This window comes from Cornus florida, unplaced genomic scaffold (genome assembly GCF_030987335.1).
Source record: "Cornus florida cultivar Cherokee Brave unplaced genomic scaffold, ASM3098733v1 CherokeeBrave_3.0.0_Hap2_Chr06, whole genome shotgun sequence".
Lineage (NCBI taxonomy): Eukaryota > Viridiplantae > Streptophyta > Magnoliopsida > Cornales > Cornaceae > Cornus > Cornus florida.
Window position 1 is genome coordinate 29,791,661 of NW_026775576.1, and position 20,486 is coordinate 29,812,146.

General features: G+C 39.0%; 2 protein-coding genes across 2 annotated transcripts; both read right to left on the reverse strand.

The window, feature by feature from the left end:
* Positions 1–9,520: 9,520 nt before the first annotated feature.
* Positions 9,521–12,045, reverse strand: LOC132313906 (uncharacterized). Its single transcript, XM_059812842.1, has 3 exons — positions 11,233–12,045; positions 10,796–10,873; positions 9,521–9,835 (listed from the first exon to the last, which is right to left on the reverse strand). Exons 1-3 carry the CDS (start codon positions 12,043–12,045, stop codon positions 9,521–9,523), a joined length of 1,206 nt encoding a protein of 401 aa, XP_059668825.1.
* A 522-nt stretch (positions 12,046–12,567) lies between these two features.
* On the reverse strand, positions 12,568–17,906 carry LOC132311261 (receptor kinase-like protein Xa21). Its single transcript, XM_059809098.1, has 4 exons — positions 17,004–17,906; positions 15,867–16,105; positions 13,749–14,508; positions 12,568–13,338 (listed from the first exon to the last, which is right to left on the reverse strand). Exons 1-4 carry the CDS (start codon positions 17,593–17,595, stop codon positions 13,043–13,045), a joined length of 1,887 nt encoding a protein of 628 aa, XP_059665081.1. The 5' UTR covers positions 17,596–17,906; the 3' UTR covers positions 12,568–13,042.
* Positions 17,907–20,486: the final 2,580 nt, after the last annotated feature.

A 20,486-nucleotide genomic window follows, 5' to 3' on the forward strand; every position in this document is an offset into this window, starting at 1 on the left:
AGTAGGCTGAGGTGGTGGTGGTGGTCTAAAACCTAATTGAACTGTGGCCTATTGAGATGGCCTCTGTCGTGACCCTCTGCCACTACCGGTGCTTGCTCCCTGACTAGGACAGTCCCGAATCAAATGACCCTGTTGGCCACACCCATAACAAGCCCTTAGTGCTGAAGAAACTGCTGACGATCTTATGGGACAACTAGACTTGTAGTGTCCAGGCTACTGACATTGATAACAAACAACTCCACTCTTGTCAGATCCAGCTGGCATAGGAGTGGTAGGAGCAGATTATGCAGACTGTTGCCCCTAAAACTGAAATGAACTTCCTTTGTTCCTCTTCCAAGAAGATCCCTCCGAAAATGGCCCTACACCTCTCTTTTGCTTCAATTGCTCTCTTCTTGCATCTTTCTCTTTATTATCGACCTCCAGCATCAATGCCCTTTCCACTGCTTCAGAGTAAACCTTAATGAACTGTGCCGTGATCAACGGCCTCATCCGATCATTAAGACCAAAAACAAACTTCCAAGTCTTGTTAGCTTCATCTTTCACCATTTCTGGAGCAAAACGAGAAAGTTAAGTAAACTTGTTCTCATATTCCGCCACTGACATGCTCCCTTGAATAAGGTTATGAAACTGGTCTTGTAACTCCCATCCTTTGGAAAGCAGAAAATACTTCTCGTAAAACAGTTCCTTGAACTTATCCCAACTCATCTCCTCCACCTTGTACCGGCTCGTAACCAACTTCCACCAAACCTTAACATCCTTAGCAAACTTGTAAGTAGCTAGGATGATCTTCAAATGATCCTCCGTCACATTCATTGAGAGCAACTGAGTCTCAACTTAATCCAGGTAGTCGTCTGCTACTATCGGATTCACACCGCCTTCAAACATAACTGGCATCAACTGAGAAAAACCTTTAATGATCTTGAGACGCTTTTGAGCTGGAGTCTCTTCAACTTGAAGTGTAGGTTGTGGTGCCGACTACGACTGAGCAGTAATGGCGGCCCTCACGGCACTTTGCAACAAACGATTCAACTCCAATGCCACAGAACCTTCACCCACTTCTACGGGTGCTTCAACATTTTCCCTTCTTGTGGGAACAACTCTTGGGGGAATTAAGTCCCTAAGAAGTGTGTTCTCATCATTTAGCTCTTCCGGATTGGAGCTAGAGCTCTCACCAACATCACCCCTTGTTGGCCTAGGGCCAACTTCCTTGGGTTCCTCACGTCGTGGCATCGTGCTATAAAACGAGAAAACGGTTCAATGACATGACACTAAGGTCCACTGAAAATGACTCAACATGAAATAGCGTCATACTAACACTTAGCATACGCAGCTGTGCAAGAAATGGTTTAACATCAACAAGTAAGCAAGTAAGCACGTAAGCACATAGACAGTTAAACATGTTTCTTCAAGTAAATAAACACATAGCAAGTAGTCACATAAACAATGCAATCAACACCCTATGCAGGCCTCTACCCATCATCCTAAAGGTTTTCGAACCATCGCTCTGATACCATTAATTGTAACGACCCTGACACGGAGGCCCGGATCGCTACACGGGTCCTTACTCGAACCCAAGGTTACCTAGGTCCATCACGACATTTCTAAGGTTTAAACACCGTTACTACTCTTGAATCACACCCACCGTACACCTCATCAACCAATCCGTCATTGAACTAAACAAACACCGGAAGAAAGAAGGAAGGATGGCCAAGCTGCTTCATTTCGGTCGACCGAAATGGAGCTTCGGTCGTCCGAAATGAAGATCCCAAGAGTAGATGAGAGGAGAAGGAAGCCTGAACCTTCAACTTCATTTTGGTCAACCGAAGTGGAGTTTCGGTCGTCCGAAATGAAGATCCCGAGAGTAGATGAGAGGAGAAGGAAGCCTGAACCCTCAACTTCATTTCGGTTGACCGAAGTGGAGCTTCGGTCATCCGAAATGAAGACCCCGAGCGCAGGAGATGAGTCGGTCGACCGAACCCCATTTTGGTCGACTAAAATGGAAATCCCGAGAGCACCCTTTTCTTTTTTTGGTCGCCTGATGTACCATTTCGGTCGATCGAAATGGCTTTCCCGAGCCATGATTCATGCAATTGGTCTGCTACTTTTTGGAAAATGAATTGAAATGGTTAAGATATGAGAATGATCCGAACGTGCACTAAACCATTAATTAAGAAGCATTCAACAATTAACAACTAATGTACTACCAACTGATCATCCTACAACATCATTGATTAAGTTTCATAGAATTATGTATATATAATGACTTCAACAAATTCATTTACATTAACAACATAAGTTCCTTTCTAACTTACAAGACCATGGATACAATTTTGATTACATTTCCAAAATTATACATAAACAAAATAATGGCCTAGGTGCAAAAGTAACAAAAGTAATCATTTTAACATCTCTTAAACTTAAGGTGGATTGTCGTCCACCGGTTCTTTTCTGAGACCTGAAAAAAATAATAATAATATAGTAGGGTGAGCAAATATGCTTAGTAGGTAACGCCTAAGACGCACCTCTTGAAGCCCCGTGAATCCAAACAAAGCATAGGCCAATAGGGAACGGGGTCATATAATGTCGAGATAGTATAACATAACAATTCAATCTCAAGTATACATAATGCAATGCAATGAGATGTAATGCATGTTAGTGTCACTCCCCATTTTCATATTCCAAAACCATCACTTTCAACTGTTAATACAGCCCACCCTTTAGTAACCCCGCCGCGACACGAGAGAAGGATTGGCTAGTGTCCATGACCCTTAGTAACCCCGCGGCGTCATTATGGGCCAGCTAGCTCAACCACGCTAAGGCGACTCCCTAGTCCCCTCTAGGCTATATTAACCTCCGGCCCGTTGGTAACCCTGCAGCGACCAAGTTTGCACAAAACCATTTCATCAAAACACTTCTCCGTAATTCCCCGTTTTCATTTCAAAACCTTTTTTCCATCATGCAACCCCATGATTCACATGTATTGCTCATACCTTTGAGGCTTAATCAATGAAAGATTATTACAAAATATAATAGAGCATGTTCTCATACATCAATCATAGCATGCAAATAATATGATAGACATAAATTTCATAATATAACATGTTTTTCACACAACATAATCAAAACAAGTCTCCATATACCCATACATATACAATCAAGGCTTTTTAAAACAATAATTAACACAATTAAACATGCTTTAACATATTTCAAGTAGAATAACTCACAAAAGAGCAAGAATATACGGATTAGGAAGCCCCTACCTCAAGATTGCACAAAACCCTTGAAATGGGTCTTGAATTTCGAAATCCAAAGGGTGCACAAAAACTAAAATTGATGGTATGGATGCGTAGAGTTCGTCGTGCTCTCCGTTTTGCCTCAAACAGCACCTTAATCCGATAAGAAATGAAGAAGCAATCAAGATTCAAAGTTTTGAATGAGAAAAGAAAAAGAAAAACCAAGAGGAATGAGTGAGAGAGATAGATACGGGAGAGAGAGGAAAATGGGAAGCAAAATGATCTCTAGACCATAAATGGGATAGTAGTGGGTCCCACCATTATCCTTTGACTTTCCTTTTTCTTTTACCTTAAAATTTACACCACACAAATACACTACACCACCAACAAATACCACTTAATCCACATAAATTAAAATGCACATGAGCTCAACTAAATTCCCGCACGTAAAACGTGAAAGGACGAAAATACCCTTATGTCAACAAAATTCTGGAAAAATTAAAAAAAATGCTAAAATTCGGAAACGTTACAGGTACATACCTTGCTCAATAGCAAAACGTTGCACAGTAGCCGCTGGCGGGCTACTGTGCGACTCCATTCTCTATTCCCTCCATCACAATATCCCTGGTGGATGTCCAGAACCCATCTGAGGGCCCAAAATACGGAGCTCTACGCCACTCTGACTCCGGCGGCACCTCCGACACTATTTCACCGGCCTTGCTTAGAGTTTTACGCTTCGTCATTTACTATCACTCGGAACCTAGAGGCCTTTGACAACAGAGCGGTTGCTTTTCACTCTTTGTTTTCCTTGTATTTTCTCTCCTTTCTTTCTTCCCAGAGCTTGGTTTATATAGCCATGGCGGTTTCCTTTAAACCGTTGGGGACGAAGATACTCAAAGGCCACACCCACTAACAGTCACGCCCTAGCTGAAATGTCCCTTCAATCAATGCCATAACTGACATAGGTTACACAAACCCATGTTTCCCAAAGTTATTACACCCACGTCTCTTTGCACGCAGCCTATTTTCAAAATTCAAAAATAGTACGTGTAGGGGGGCTAAATATGGATGTACTAAAGCCAAGTCACATACTCGTCATCTAAGTGGCCCCCACAAATCATTACTCCAAAGTAGGAAAGACAAAATCACAATAAATTCAAAGGTTGGGGCGAGGAGCATAGCGACCCTACCACGAATTGTCGATCGACGGGCTCAGAACCTCGATACGACCCAACCAGGAATCGTCGATCGAAGGACCCAGAACCTAGATCTGATCATGAATCGTCAATCGACTGGCTCAGAACCTCGATACGACCTAGCCATGAATCATCGATCTAAGGACCTAGAACTGAGATCCGATCAGGAATCGTCGATCGACCGGCCTAAAACCTCGATCCGACCCAACCACGAATCGTCGATCAAAGGGCCTAGAACCCCGATTCGACCCGACCATGAATCGTCGATCGACGGGCCCAGAACCCCGATCCGATCAACCATAAATCGCCGATCGACGGGCCTAGAACCTCGATCCGACCCGACCAAGAATCGTCGATCGACGGGCCTAGAACCTCGATCCGACCTGACCACGAAAACATTGATCGACGAGTTTAGAACCTCGATTCGATCCAACCACATAGATTGATGGGTCAATCGACGACCCTAGGACCTCGAGCCGATCTGATCACGAATCATCGATCGATGGGCCTAAAATTGTCTAAACATAACCAGAACGAAGTGTAAATGGTAGGATTTCGTTATCAAGGGGAATACAGAAGGGACTTTGGAATGGAGGATAGAAAGCTAATCAAGTCTTGCAAAGCAAGACCCAAGTTGAGGATCAAAGTGAGAAATAGCCGGAGTATGTATCGCTACCATTAGGCCTGATCCTACCTGGGTCATTTAAGGGGAATGTTACACTTATTAAGTGGGTCCTGAAGAATAGGAGTTAGGGCAGCGTGATCTTAATGATTACGAGAGCCCTACCCTATTTAGGAGGAGGCCCAATAAGTGCTAATAAATCCCCCTTCAGTAACCTTAGGCTATAAAAGGAAGGAACGGGAAAAGGTTAAAGGACGAACTACACAGACTATCGACTCCGGGCATTATTTCTCCTACTATTACTCCAATCCCAACTTCTAGGACTAACTTTCTCTCCCTTCTATAGCTCTCCTGCTTTCCTCCCATTGTCTTGAGTGATATACCCCAGAATTTGACTTTTCAACGGTGTCCCATACCTACAATCTTTAATTCAATTTTCTAAAGTGTTGTTCATATTTTTTTCATAGATATCATTTTATCAGATACGAACAACTCTTCAATTCTATAGCCGATCTCGATTTTGATTTTGAAACTTAAAAATACAATTAGATCGGACTTATTTTGACATCGAAATTAGTCAATTACAAAATATAAATTATAGCTATTTTCATATAGTTAGAATAATTTTTTTCTTTTAATCGTCTTCGCTATGTAAGCTTTTGTAGAGAAGACTTTTGGTTATAATTTTCCAAGCTAATCAGTTTCGGTATGTATATTTTATATACATATATATTGTGGTCTGTTCAATTCTTACAATTGGGCCTTCAATGTCCACGCGTCATATGCAATAAAAGACAAATATTTAACAGGGAAAAAGGGGAGTGTCTAATGGGTATGAGAGAATAAATTGGGGACAAATATTTCAAGTGTAGGGAGTGGGGACGTGGATTTTTTAATTTTAAAATTTTGATATATACAGAGTGTAAAGAATGAAAAACTTGGGAGGGGAAGCCTTGGTCCTGAGGTGCCTCCTTGGTTGATCTTGGCCGAGTATCCTTGTGACAGAGCCATGCGTGTCTCTAGGTTATACAAGTCCATAGATGAGAAGGTAAAGTTTTTTCTTTGCTTGCTCGCTCTCTCATTGTGTTTTTGCGTTGGCCTTACTTGAAAGAATCCCCTTTTAACTCAAAAGAGATCTTAAATCATAGCAATTTCCATATAGTTAGAGTAATTTCTTTTCGTTTAATCGTCTTCGCTATGTAAGCTTTTGTAGAAAAGACTAACTTTCTTCTTCCTTAGATTTCAGCCTTAGTTTGTCACGCAGTATTAGCATCTAGGGTTTTGCATTTTGGAACTATGTGGCTAAACATAAAGTTCAAGGAAAGTAATAGGCCATGCTGTTAAACTGGTTGATTTTTTTTTTTTTTTTTTTAAGAAAATAAACTAAATTTTCTCCGATTCCAATTCCTAAATGGCAATTTGGCGCTCCCAAACTTAGCTTTAATTCTTTTACACATTTCTATCTGAATGAAAATAAACTATATTGCAAGTATCATGTAACAAAGTCAAACACTAGAAGGAATAATAAGAACCTGAACTTAGAGCTAGAATGAATATAATAAGAAACATGTGTAAATTCTCCAATCTAGAATGAGGAGTAATAAGAAGCTAAATGTTGAAACAAGGTAACAAAATTCACTTTCCATAAGTTGCTTTTCTATCTGAATCATTCAAATCCTACATTACTATGTTTCTATGTAAATTATATACATATGTGTGTGTTTCTATGTAAATTATATACATATGTAAGCGATTTGAGAATCCTAGAGGGATTCATGTGATTGACGAAGCCCCTCCTCCGAGTGCAGATGATTAAAATACACTTTGTGAGAGATTCCCTAGAAAGGTATCTTCCACCCACCATCTCCAGTTCGGAACATTTTCGAGGTTAGGAGTCAGCAGCAGTGGCAGTTGAAACCGATGAAGATGACGACATAACCAAAAACACTGCAAAGTTCAATCACAAAAATTCAAATAACCAAAGGCATAAGCCTAATTTCCCCAATCTATTTCTCAAACAAAATTAGATAAAATAACAGTGTCTGAACCGAAAGACTAGAAGCAGTGGTGGTCATGTCTAATAAAACGAACATATTACTACCAAAAAGTTCACACTTCTTTGAAAATCTTATACTAATCTACGCAAATTCACGAAACTGTAGTGGTCATAGTTAATAAGATGAGCTTATTTCATCTACTCTTTATCCGTCCGGTTTTTCAAAGATAAAATTACAATGGCTATATTAGTTCTTGTCATTGAAAAATGCTTACAGCTCTCTCCGGGCACATCATTCAGTTTACAAATTGAGAATTAAAAACATAATTTTTTTGTTACTGATATCCATCTTTGATAGGGGATAAAAAAGGGTACAACAAGTCCACAATAGATTTGATAGTCCAATAACATTGTAACAGAAATTGGGAAAATTGAAGTATATTTCATGACTTTCTAATACAAAGTAGCCCGACCTTTATAGGCTGAATACAATCAGATCAGAATCCAGTAAATTAGGGAATATACAACCAAATCCCTAAGATCAGGAAATAAAATAAGCCAACCTAAAATTTAATACACCAGCTATATTAGCTTATAATCAGATAGTTAATACTTTCAAAATTTATCTAACAATTACATAAATCACGTAATTCTCCAACACTCCCCCTCAAGCTGGGGAATAAATATCTTCCATCCCCAGCTTGCAGACAATTCTTTGAAACGCAGGACTGGCTAACCCTTTGGTTAGTACATCAGCTAGTTGTCCTCTTGGTGAGACATACGGAGTGCAAATTAGTCCATTATCGAGCTTTTCCTTTATAAAGTGGCGATCAACTTCCACATGCTTGGTGCGGTCATGTTGCACTGGGTTATGTGCAATATTGATGGTTGACTTGTTATCACAATATAACTTCATCGGCCTCTCAACTGAAACTCCAAGATCCTTTAGGACTATTTTCAACCATAATAATTCACATATTCCTAAAGCCATGGCACGAAATTCAGCTTCTGCACTTGACCTTGCAACTATTGGCTGCTTTTTGCTCCTCCATGTAACAAGATTCCCACCTAGGAAGGCACAATAACCCGAGGTTGATCTTCTATCTGACACTGAACTTGCATAGTTCGAGTCTGTGTAAACTTCTAAGTTCAAGAGCAATCCTCTCTTGAACAATAAGCCTCGACCTGGACTAGATTTTAGATATTGCAGGATTCTGTATACTGCTTGGAGATGTACTTCCTTTGGGTTGTGCATAAATTGGCTCACTACACTAACTGCATAGGCGATGTTAGGCCTGGTGTGAGACAAGTAGATTAATCTTCCAACAAGTCTTTGATACATTCCTTTGTCAACTGGCTCATCATCAACAGCTTCTCTAAGCTTATGATTCGGTTCAATGGGAGTCTCCACGGGCTTACAGCCTATCTTTCCTGTTTCTTTCAGTAAATCAATCACATACTTTTGTTGTGAGACGAAAATTCCCTCTTTAGAGCGAGGAACTTCAATTCCCAGGAAGTATTTCAGCTTGCCTAGGTCTTTTATTTCAAATTTCGTGGCCAGCTTAGCTTTAAGAGTTTCCCTTTCAGCTTGATCATTGCCAGTGACAATAGTATCATCTACGTATATAATGAGGACAGTAACTCCCCCTGAAGAAGAGTGTTTTATGAACAGAGTATGATCACCTTGACTTTGTTTGTAACCCATTGCTGACATTGCTCTTGCAAACCTGCCAAACCAAGCCCTTGGTGATTGCTTCAGTCCGTACAATGCCTTCCTTAGCCTGCATACCCTATTCTTCTTCGGAAAACTGAATCCTGGACGAGCTTCCATATATATTTCTTCTTCAAGATCTCCATGCAGAAATGCATTTTTTACATCAAACTGCTGCAAAGTCCAATCAAAGTTAGCAGCCAGAGACAATAAAATTCTTACTATGTTCATTGTTGCCACTGGGGCAAAAGTTTCTTGATAATCAACACCAAAGGTCTGGGTATATCCTTTTGCTACTAGCCTCGCCTTGTACCTCTCAAGAGATCCATCTGCATTAAATTTTACTGAAAACACCCATTTGCATCCCACAGTTTCTTTTCCCTTTGGTAATTCAACCATCTCTCAAGTCTTGTTCTTCTCCAGTGCGTCCATCTCAACTTTCATGGCCTGCTTCCATTCCTTGCTGTTTAATGCCTCAGACAATGTTTTAGGAACGACTATTGAGTTTAGATGAGTAAGGAAGGCTCTATGTGAGGGAGATAATTTTTCAAAGGAGATAAAATGAGAGAGTGGATGTTGTGTACACCTTCGGGTACCTTTTCGAACTGCAATGGGTAGTTCTAAATCAGTCTCATCAAACACAAGAGTGGAATTGTTTACCTGAGCAGTGTTTTTCTCCTGAGCGGTTTCTTTCCCAAGCATAGGTTCTGACTTTTGGGCTTGCTTCGGATTAGTCTTGCCTCCCTTCCTTCTCGAAAAAACTTAAAGTGATTTAGTGCCTATTGGATTGATTAGTGGAGTTGGATTTTTAGGAGGAGATTGTGGTTGAGATTCAGGAGGTGTCACACCTGGATTTTGAAGTGGAGGAATATCAAAACTGGAATCAGAATTAGGTAGTGAAACCTGGGAATGAATGTGATCTGGACTTGGAGAAGCCGCGGTAGGAGGGGAACCAAAGGAAACCGAGGCAGGAGCGGTTGCAGAACTTGGACTCAAAGATGGTGGTGACAATTTGGGCATAAGATTGAAATCGAGGATATCTGCATCATCATCCTTTTCATCACTTGTTACCTTCCCCTGAGGAGAAGGATGATGAAAGAAACTCTCATGTTTAACAAATGTGACATCAATTGAAATGTAGGTTTTCCGAGTAGGCGGATGGTAACATTTGTAACCTTTTGGAGTTGAAGAGTAACTTATAAAAATACATTTAAGTGCTCGGGGATCAAGTTTGCTTCGATTGTGAGCATGAACATTAGTAAAGACAACACACCCAAATACCCGAGGAGACAACCTATTTGGAGTAAGGAAGTCTGGAAAATGATGTGAAAGTGTTTCCCAAGGACTTCTAAAATCTAAGACTTTGGTAGGTAATTGGTTGATGAGATGAGTGGCTGTGAGAACGGCTTCCCCCCAAAAATATTTTGGAACTTGTCTTTGAAAAGGAAGAGCATGGGTAGTTTAGAGAAGATGTCCATTCTTTCTTTCGGCCACCCCATTTTATTGGGGTGTGTCAATGCATGAGGACTCATGAACTATTCCCTCTTGGTTCAAATATAGTGATAGAATTTGGTTAAAATATTCTCTCCCGTTGTCTGTCCTCACCCTTTTAATTTTCACCCCAAACTATGTTTTTATCATGTTATGAAATATTGGAAAGATATTGACTACATCAGATTTTTGCTTCATGAGAAAAGTCCAAGTTACCCGCGTACAATCATCTATAAAAATGACAAACCAACGTGCCCCAGAATAATTAGCAACCCGTGAAGGACCCCAAACATCACTGCGCATCAAATAAAAAAGAACTGATGATTTATTATTGCTCAAAGGAAAGGAAACACGTTTGTGTTTGGCAATTTCACAAATATCACAATGAAGTTGTTTCAAATCAACATTTTTAAACAAAGAAGGAAACATAAGACTGAGAGTTCTAAAGGAAGGATGACCAAGCTGAAAATGATGAAGGAGAATTTTGTCTTTATTTGTGGAGGAATCAGATAGAAGCATAGATGAACAACCAACTCCAATACTCACTTTTTCACTCATCGGCTCGAGACAGTAAAGACCATCCTTTTCTTTAGCAAGCCCAATCGTCTTCCCTGAAGCTCGGTCCTGAAACACACATGAATTTTTTGAGAAAATAAGATTGCAGTTCATATCCTTGGTGATTTGTTTGACAAATAAAAGATTGGTTGTCAATTTGGGCACATGTAAAACATTTTTAAGACACAGGGAAGGTCCTAAGGATATGTCCCCCTGTCCTGCAACAGTGACTAAATTCCCATCAGCTATGGTGATCTTTTTATTACTAGGGCATGGTTTATAAGAAGAAAAACATTGGGATGAGTTGGTCATATTGTCGGTTGCCCCTGAGTCGACAATCCAAGAGTGTGGGTGGATTAAAACATTATCTGAGACTCTAAGAGCATGAGAACCAAAATACATACCAGAAAGTGCTAATGGACAGGTACCTGTAGGTTTTTCGAGTGAATCAAGAAGGATCGGTGGCGATCAATGTCTTCCTTACAGAATTCTCTGCTATTGGAATTCGGTTGATTACTGGTATTATTAGTGCTATTTTGTGCAACGTGGGCTTGTCCCTTTTGCTGCCAGCTTCTTCCTCCGGAATTCCGGTTTAACTGATTCATGTTTTGTGGCCTTCCATGTAGCTTATAGCAGGTGTCCTTCGTATGACAAGTTTTCTTGCAATAGTTACATACCAGATTCTCTTTGAATGTCCTCTTTGGGGCAGATTTCTTATAATCAGTAGTAGTTGAAGACTTCTTCTCCAAAGTTTGCTCACTAGCAGCGGTTGTAAGCAGTGCCGATCCTTCCAATGGCTGCGAATCCAACATAACTCCTCTCCTACTCTCTTCAGCACGAATCGTTGCAATTGCTTCATTTAGAGAGGATAATCCTTTCCCCAAAGTCTGAACTCTTACAGTATCGAATTCCGAATTAAAGCCTGCTAAGAAATCATAGATTCGGTCTTTTTCTATGAAAGCCTTCAACAACACAGCATCCTCGCTGTTCTTCATCTCGAGAACCTGGTAATAGTCCAACTCGTACCACAAATTTTTCAGAGTGTTGGCATACTCTGTTACAGTCTTGTTCCTTTGTTTTGTAGCAGCTAGCTTCACCTTGATCTCGTACACCTGGGCTGCATCATTTTTCTTCGAATAAGTTTGTCTGATCGCCTCCCATATCTCTTGAGCGGTTGTCAAAAACATGACAGTATCACTTATCTCGGGTACCATAGCATTCCATAGCCATGACATGACCATTGAGTCTTTTTCGTCCCAAGCAGCAAACTTTGGATCTTCCTTCTTAGGCCCTTTTCCAAGAAGATGGTTGAGCTTGCCCTTCCCTTTCAGAAAAGTTTGAACAAGTTGAGATCACTTTAAATAGTTCGTTCCATTTAGCCTATACGCTGTTTGAATGTTCTGTAGATCTCCAGGAACCTGTTGTTGGATTGTAGGCTCCTCCGATTGAGAGATGGTTTGTGTAACCTCTGACATCTCGTTTTTTTTCTTTTGTAAAAACTGAACTCCAAGCTGCTATGAAATCTGTAAGTGATGAAATATTTTATCCCAGAAAGAGCACCTAAGGCTCTGATACCATAACATAGAAATTGGGAAAATTGAAGTATATTTCATGACTTTCTAATACAAAGTAGCCCGACCTTTATAGGCTGAATACAATCAGATCAGAATCCAGTAAATTAAGGAATATACAACCAAATCCCTAAGATTAGGAAATAAAATAAGTCAACCTAAAATTTAATACACCAGCTATATTAGCCTATAATCAGACAGTTAATACTTTCCAAATTTATCTAACAATTACATAAATCACGTAATTCTCCAACATATTGTATTTTATATGTTGTTAAATTGGAGAATTTGGAGTGCCATCTACATCTTGGAGAATTTAAAAAAAATAATAATAATAATAATCTGACAGAGTGTCTTGTTAAAAAGTACTGTAACAAACATTCAACTGAAAGGAAGTGAAGCCTACAAATAATAACTCTGGTGGAGTCAAATGTCATACAAATATCACTAACTATATTAGGAAGGCCTCTGATACATCTGAGGAATCACCGAGAATAGTGATAAAGTATGCAAAAGGCTTATTTGTAAAATATCTCCAACAAAACATGAAGAGTTATTCTCTAACTGAGTACACCATTCTGAAACTTAGCTAGATCAGTGGCTTCATTGAATTCCTCGTTACACTCTCATGAAACGAGATTTTGATCTTCTTGAGCCTGGCTAAGACTTAATTCATGTGAACCCTCTCCTCAGGTGAGTCTGCGGTGCATTCTAGAGCTAATCCTAAGAGGGATGACAGGCAATTATTTGTAGCAGCAAAATATTCTTCCTCTCCTCTTAGTAAATTAGCATCTGCAACCTCCAGTATTTCATTAGGGAAAGCCTCACAAACCCAATGCTTCAAACTCAGTTCCCCTTGAAATAGATCCTCTGTGGGCTTCTTCCTTGTAAATGTTTCCATCAACAAAATTCCATAACTGTAACCATCTACCATAGGAGATACTATCCCGGCCGAACCATACTCTGAAACATTAGTATTATAAGTAAATTTTAATAAAAAAGAAACAGTATTAGGTAGAATACTGGAATAAACTTCCCAAAAAACATAGGAAGTGCTCAAACAAAACAGTGGGTCTTGAGATTTAGAAGCATACTATATGTTAAAGTCCACTTACTGACCTTTATGCTTCTTCCCATTCCTTTTCCCACTAAAAAATATTAATAGCATAGCGAAAACCAATAATTTACCATAGATGGAGAAAAAATGAGAAAATGTACGCAAGTCCCATGTCAGTTAATTTACTATATGCGAAAACCAAATCAAAAAGAAAAGGAAGAACAAAAATTTATGTTGCATATTATTTCTTTACTTCTCTATTTAACATGACATTGATATGGAGTAAAAATGTCCCAATGGTGTAGAAGGAACATACCTGGTGCCATATACCCAATGGTGCCTATTGTCTTTGTTTGTGCCATTGACTTGTTCTCCATCAAGAGCTTTGCTATGCCAAAATCACTTACGTGTGCAACCATGTCTTCATCTAACAGAATGTTGCTTGGCTTCAAGTCACAATGCACCACTGGGGTTGAACAACTGTGATGGAGATACTCTACTGCAGATGCAACATCTATCATGATGCACAACCTTTGGACAATATCCAAGCAATAGTTGTGAGAGTACAACCACCTGTCAAGGTTCCCATTAGGCATATATTGTAGCACTAAGGCTTTGAAATCAAGTTTGGAGCAACTGCTGATTATTTTGACAAGATTTCGGTGGCGAATGTTGTGCAGTGCTTCACACTCTGCATTGAAACTCTTGAATGCACCTTGTTGCTCTAAATTGAAAACCTTGACAGAAGCAACCATCCCATCAGTGAATATCCCTTTGTATACCGAACCAAGGCCTCCCTTTCCAATCAAATTTTCTTCACACAAGTAGTTTGTTGAACAAAGAATCTCTTGGTGTGATATCCTTCTATGTGTTACACCTGGTGGTGCATCACATTGGATTGGAAGTTGCCTGCTTTTGTTTTTGCATCTTAGCAATCCAACTAGAAAAGCCACTACAATTACCAATGAGGCAATTGGTGGTACAACATATTTCAGAAGAATTTCTGTCTTCCGTGATTTTTTGGGGCTTTTACATTTTCTGACATGGAACTGAGGTGCTCCACATAGTGCATCATTCTGCATGAAAGATTCATACGTGAAATTTGCAAAAGATCCTCCACTTGGAATTTCTCCGCTTAGTCTATTGAATGAAACATTTATGTACTTAAGATACAAAAGTTTCTCCAATGACTTGGGGATTGCACCAGAAAAATTGTTCCGCGATAGATCTAAGGATTCCAAACTTATCAAATCAGAAAATGATTGGGGTATAGGACCCTGTAGTCTGTTTTCTGACAAGGAGAAGTTGGCCAGGCTCTGAAGTTGCCCAATTGTGTTTGGAATTTTACCTGTGAACTGATTCTTTGATGGATCCAACAGCGTAACATGTTTCAAATTGCCAATTTCTGGAGGTAGAGAACCACTTAGAATATTAGAAGACAAGTTCAGAACAATGATATCCTTAAGGTTCCACATAGTCAATGGAATTTCGGAAGTTAAGGCATTGGTATCTAAAAAGAGTTTTCTCAATGAAGTAAGGTTCTCAAAGCAGCTTGGAATTGATCCAGAAAATTTATTTCCATACAACTCTAACTCACTCAAGCTTTTTAAAGCACATAGTCTGCTTGTAATCGTTCCTTGCAATTTAGTACCAGCAATTTCCAAAAACTGGAGTTTCAGAAGCTGTCCAAATTTTTCTGGGATTGACCCTGTCAGGTCATTATCTCCTAAAGCCAATCTAATCAAGTTGCTCAAATTTCCAATTTCTGTAGGAATTACTCCTTTTATTTGGCAGGCGGTTGCAACAATTTCTTCAAGAGAGTTGGAGAAATTTCCTATCGATTTTGGAAGAATACCATTTAGAGGATTATATTGTATGGCCAATGATTTCAAATGCCTGCAATTGGTTAATGAAGTGATAAAACTTAGCTCAATTGCTGATGGATCGTTCGTCAACTGATTAATTTCTAAATTGAGAATTGGAGGTGGCCTAAATTCCCGAGAGTCGTGGGAACGCTACCAATGAACAAGTTATTGGATAGATCGATATCAACTAGTTGGGTGGCATTTGAGATTGAGTTGGGAATTATTCCACTGACTTGGTTGTCAGCAAGATAAAGAGTACCAAGATTTGGAAGCCAAAAGAAAGTGCTTGATGGAAGAGTTCCTGAAAGGTGATTATTTGTGAGGGAAATGTATTCTAATGTACTTAGGTTGAAGAGTGACAATGGTATTTCACCCATAAGGTTGTTAGAAAACAGGCTTAAACTTATCAAATTTGAGAGATGCCCTAATTGCCAAGGAATCATACCATGAAAATTGTTTTCACTCAAATCAATATCCTCTAACATGGACATATTACCAATTGAAAGTGGAATTTCACCTATCAAGTTATTTCTACCAAGATATAAAAGTTGAAGTGCAGACAACCTTACAATGTCAATTGGCATGCTTCCTGTGAAATTATTGATCGATAGATCAAGTTCCTTAAGTGCCTTGCAATGGGACAGTCCAGAAGAGATATTGCCAGTGAGTCGGTTCGAAGAAAGATAAATGACTTCAAGCCTTGGATTTCGGCGACATAGACCCTTGGGCAGAACACCAGAGACTATATTGTAGGAGAGATCAAATTCCACAAGTGAAGAGATGTTGAAGATTGTATCAGGTAATTCACCTGCAAGAAAAGTGAAGAAAAGAAGCTTAGAGATTGCAAAATTGAAAGATATGCTGCAAATAGTTGGGGAATTTTTTATTTTGTTATATCCCAAGGCTGGTAGCATCTTTAAAATTGACAAATTACTAACTGAAGGTGAAATTGTATCAGTCAAGCTACCACCAAGATATAATATCTGAAGCTTAGATAAGTTGCTGATTCCCCGAGGCATTGTCCTGTAAATTCATTCAATGACAGTGCTATATCTTGAAGTTCAGTACATTTGGGTAAGCTAGTAGGAAGCTTGCCACCTAGCTGATTCTGTGAAATATCTAGCTCTTCAAGCTTTGAGAGATTGTTGCACATGTCTACTGGGAGAGTACCGGACAGCGTATTGTTGGTGAGGCCAATCCTTTGCAAAGAAGAAATGTTGAAAATGGTGGAAGGAATGAACCCTGAAATGCTATTGTTCCTGATGTATAGTACCTTCAGCTTGCGAAGATGGCCTATGTCTGGGGGGATAGATCCTGTGAAATTGTTGTAAGAGTGATGCAGGACCTGAAGCTTAGATAAGTTGCCGATTCCCTGAGGCATTTGTCCCGTAAATTCATTGAATGATAGTGATATATCTCGAAGTTCCGTACATTTGGATAAGCTAGCAGGGAGCTTGCCACCTAGCTGATTCTGTGAAAGAACTGTGAATTCAAGCCTTGGATTTCGGTGACATAGACCCTTGGGCAGACCACCAGAGAGTTTATTGTAGGAGAGATCTAAATCCACAAGTGAAGAGATGTTGAAGATTGTATCAGGTAATTTACCTGCAACAAAAGCGAAGACAAGAAGCTTAGAGATTGTAAAATTGAAAGATATGATTTTAAATAGTTAGGAGTTATCATCAGAACTGAATGTGAAATTGTACCAGTCAGGCTGTTACCACCAAGATATAATAACTGAAGCTTAGACAAGTTCCTGATTCCCTGAGGTATTTGTCCTGTAAATTCATTTAATGATAGTGATATTTCTTGAAGTTCAGTACACTTGGGTAGGGTAGTGGGAAGCTTGCCACCTAGCCGATTCTGTGAAAGATACAGCCCTTGAAGCTTTGAGAGATTGTTGCACATGTCCATTGGGAGACTTGGAGACAGGTTATTATTAGAGAGTTCAATCCTTTGCAAAGAAGAAATGTTGAAGATGGTGGAAGGAATGAACCCTGAAATGTTGTTGTTACTAATGGCTAATATCTTCAGCTTGGGAAGATAGCCAATGTCTCGGGGGATAGATCCTGTGAAATAGTTGTCAGAGAGAAGCAAGAATTCAAGTTTGGTTAGAATTCTGAAACTAGTTGGAATTTTACCACTAAACTCATTGAAGCCAAAAATGATTGATTTTAGTCTACGCAAACGACCTAGTTCACCAGGGAGATGGCCATGAAAGCTGTTCTCACTGATATCAAAGAAACTGAGGAATGAGAGGTTGCCAACATCTTTGGGGATGGTACCTCTAAGACCCATATTTGAAAGATTCAAGGCTGTCACTCTTTGGCGCCTATGGCTGCAAGAAACACCAACCCAATTGCAAAAGGAGGTACCTTTTGATCATTTTGTTACCAAATTATTAGTAGGATCAAAGGTAATATGAGCTTTGAAGGCTAGAAGTGCATACTCATCTGTGAAGCTGGTTGAAGTCACAGCCAGGCAAACCACAAATGAATATATCAGAAACAATAACAATATTACACCCATGACTGTAAAATTTGTAAATATTGTTTGGTGTTGAGATATAATTTAGAGCTGAACTGAATTGAAATTTTAGTTCTTGTCTAATTGTAAATTTATAGCAGTTCCACATAACTATAGTGTCCTAGTAGTCCTTTTGGTTCAGTTTGTGGAATTTATTTGATCACCACTTAAATTTTTTGACAGCAGTGCGTGAAAGTGATAGTCAATGTCATTGATGTAAGAGGGGAGTCTTTAACGTAATTTATACTTCAACATCCATAGCGATGAATTGGGACTGATTCTGTCAAATTGTATATCAATGATTTGAAATTCCACAAAATTACAGTACTATTCTTTGTTCAATTGTGGAATTGATCCCAAATTCTTTATAGAATTCCAAAACCCATTATTTGGTCTCCTCAAAAGAAATGTGACCACAAAATTTGTGTTTGTGTGAAAATGATTGTCAATGCCAACGAAGTGGAATTCCTTCGTGTTGGAAAGGTTGTAAATAATGTTTTTTATTTTTTATTTTTATGTCAAAGCAAACACACCCATATTCTGTCCCCACTGGGTCTGGGACTCGAACTCTAAACTAGGACTAGGAAGAGCTTATACCTTCTAGGCTATAACGAGGAAAGTAGTATTTGACAGCAAATTGCAAGTAATATACTTCAATATAGCTTTTGCCAAAGTCCGGACATTGACCCATCAAAACACTACCTGGAAAAGTTTTCCCCTAGTTAGAAAATTTTTCTATTCCATAAGATCTATTGTAACGTGTGAAAATGATATTTGATCTACCAATAAAGTGGAAAGACTTCATTTTGGAGAGGTTCGAAATGCCTCTAGTTGATGTACGTGTGGACTCAAGAAAGTCATTGAGGCAATCTTTGGACTTTGGCAAAAATTTCATTCCCAAATCTAAAATATCGATCGGGTACTTTTGGACTTTGGTAAGATATTTGATAGAAATACCATAACTACCAATTGAGAAGTATTTTTTTACATATTTTATCTCAGACGGGATTATCGTGCATTGGTCAGGATCTTTGGTCATCGATAAAGTCATCTTACTTTGCATTGATTTGCATCTCCACACACACACAAAAATAATAATCAATGCGCCAGTGGCTCAGAGGTACCAAGTTCCTACTTTTTAAACGGAGGTCAAGAGTCAAGCCTCACTGAAAGCGCGTGTAAGTATCAACTAAGAAAAAGAAGAAAATATTTTTGGGATGATAAGTTTTATTTCAAAAACTTGTAGGAGTTCAAACAATTAATTTGCAAATCGACAACTATAAAACCTAAACAGGGGAATTAACTATAGTTCTTCTATCAGAATATCCCGATTGGATCAGAATATCAGTTCATTTTTGTAAATTACAGTAAACTCTAAAAGTTTAATATATTAGAGAAAGTTGCTTCAGTATTTAAATCCTTGGACAAATTGTTGATCAATAAGTTCCATGTAAGGAACCACCAGGTGGGCCCAGCCCATGCCAAGAGAAGAGGACCAACCGCTGCTGGCCCAGTTTATCGAAAAGGAATGGGCCCATCGACCCAAGAGAGTCCCACTCCAAGCGGAAGCCTTTTCCTAGTAGAAAGGGTCCAAAAAGAATCCCAAATAAAAGGTTTTTGTGAGCGTTGGATGTGAAAGTGCTATTTGACTAACAATATTACACCCATGACTGTAAAAGTAGTAAATATTGTTTGGTGTTGAGATAAAATTTGGAGTTAGAACTGAATTGGAATTTTAGTTGTGTAATTGTAAATTTATAGCAGTTCCACATAACTAGAGTCTCCTAGTAGTCTTTTTGGTTCAGTTTGTGGAATTTATTTGATCACCACTTAAATTATTTATCTGTTGCTCTGTGATTTCCTCACTGACAGAAGTGTGTGAAAGTGATAGTCAATACTGGAATGGTTTAGAAATGCTTCCTAATTGATGCAAGAGGGGAGTTTTAACGTAATTTATACTTCAACATCCATAGCAATGAATTGGGACTGATTCTGTCAAATTGTAAATCAATTGATTTGAAATTCCTTGTTCAATTGTGGAATTCATCCCAAATTCTTTATAGAATTCGAAAACCATAATTTGGTCTCCTCAAAGGAAATGTGATCACAAAATCTGTGTGTGTGTGTGTGAAAGTGGATTGCCCATGCCAACAAAGTGGAATCCCTTCGTGTTGAAATGGTTGTAAATGCCTTTAGTTGATGTTTTTTTATTGTTTTTTGAATGTCAAAGCAAACACACATCCATATTTTGCTCCCACCAGGACTCGAACACTAGACTAGGGAGAGCTTATACCTTCTAGGCTAGAGCAGGAAAGGAGCCTTTGACGCAACTTGCAAGTAATACTTCAATATAGCTATAATGTCTGTGTCTAATATATGTATATGTGTGTGCATATGTGTATATATTTGTGTGTGTGTGTGGTGTAGTTTAAAATGAAAAAAAAAAGGAAAATAAAAAGGAAAGTGGGTGGGACCCACAAGCTATTTAGATTAGTGGCATTGGGCTAATTTCATTTCTGCATTCTCTCACGTTCGGCTCTCTCTCTCGCTCACTAGTTTTTTTTTTTTTTTTTTTTCTTTTTCACATCAAATTCAAGGCTTGATTTCTCCATCATTTCTTGGTAGATTTGAGAGCCGTTTGAGGCAAAACGAAGCCCACGACG

Bases quoted from the DNA above. Each gene is read 5' to 3' on its own strand.
- LOC132311261 (XM_059809098.1), bottom strand. From the start codon at position 17,595: ATGGGTCTTAGAGGTACCATCCCCAAAGATGTTGGCAACCTCTCATTC. The intron at 16,106-17,003 runs GTACAATTTCAC...CTTTTCTTGCAG, and splicing joins TGGTGGTAACAGCCTGACTG to GTGAATTACCTGATACAATC. The intron at 13,339-13,748 runs GTATGTTCCTTC...CTAATGTTTCAG, and splicing joins CATTGGGTATATGGCACCAG to AGTATGGTTCGGCCGGGATA.
- LOC132313906 (XM_059812842.1), bottom strand. From the start codon at position 12,045: ATGGTCATGTCATGGCTATGGAATGCTATGGTACCCGAGATAAGTGAT. The intron at 10,874-11,232 runs GTACCTGTCCAT...TGTGTGTTTCAG, and splicing joins TTCACTCGAAAAACCTACAG to GACCGAGCTTCAGGGAAGAC. The intron at 9,836-10,795 runs GTGAGTATTGGA...CCTTCTCCTCAG, and splicing joins TCGAGCCGATGAGTGAAAAA to GGGAAGGTAACAAGTGATGA.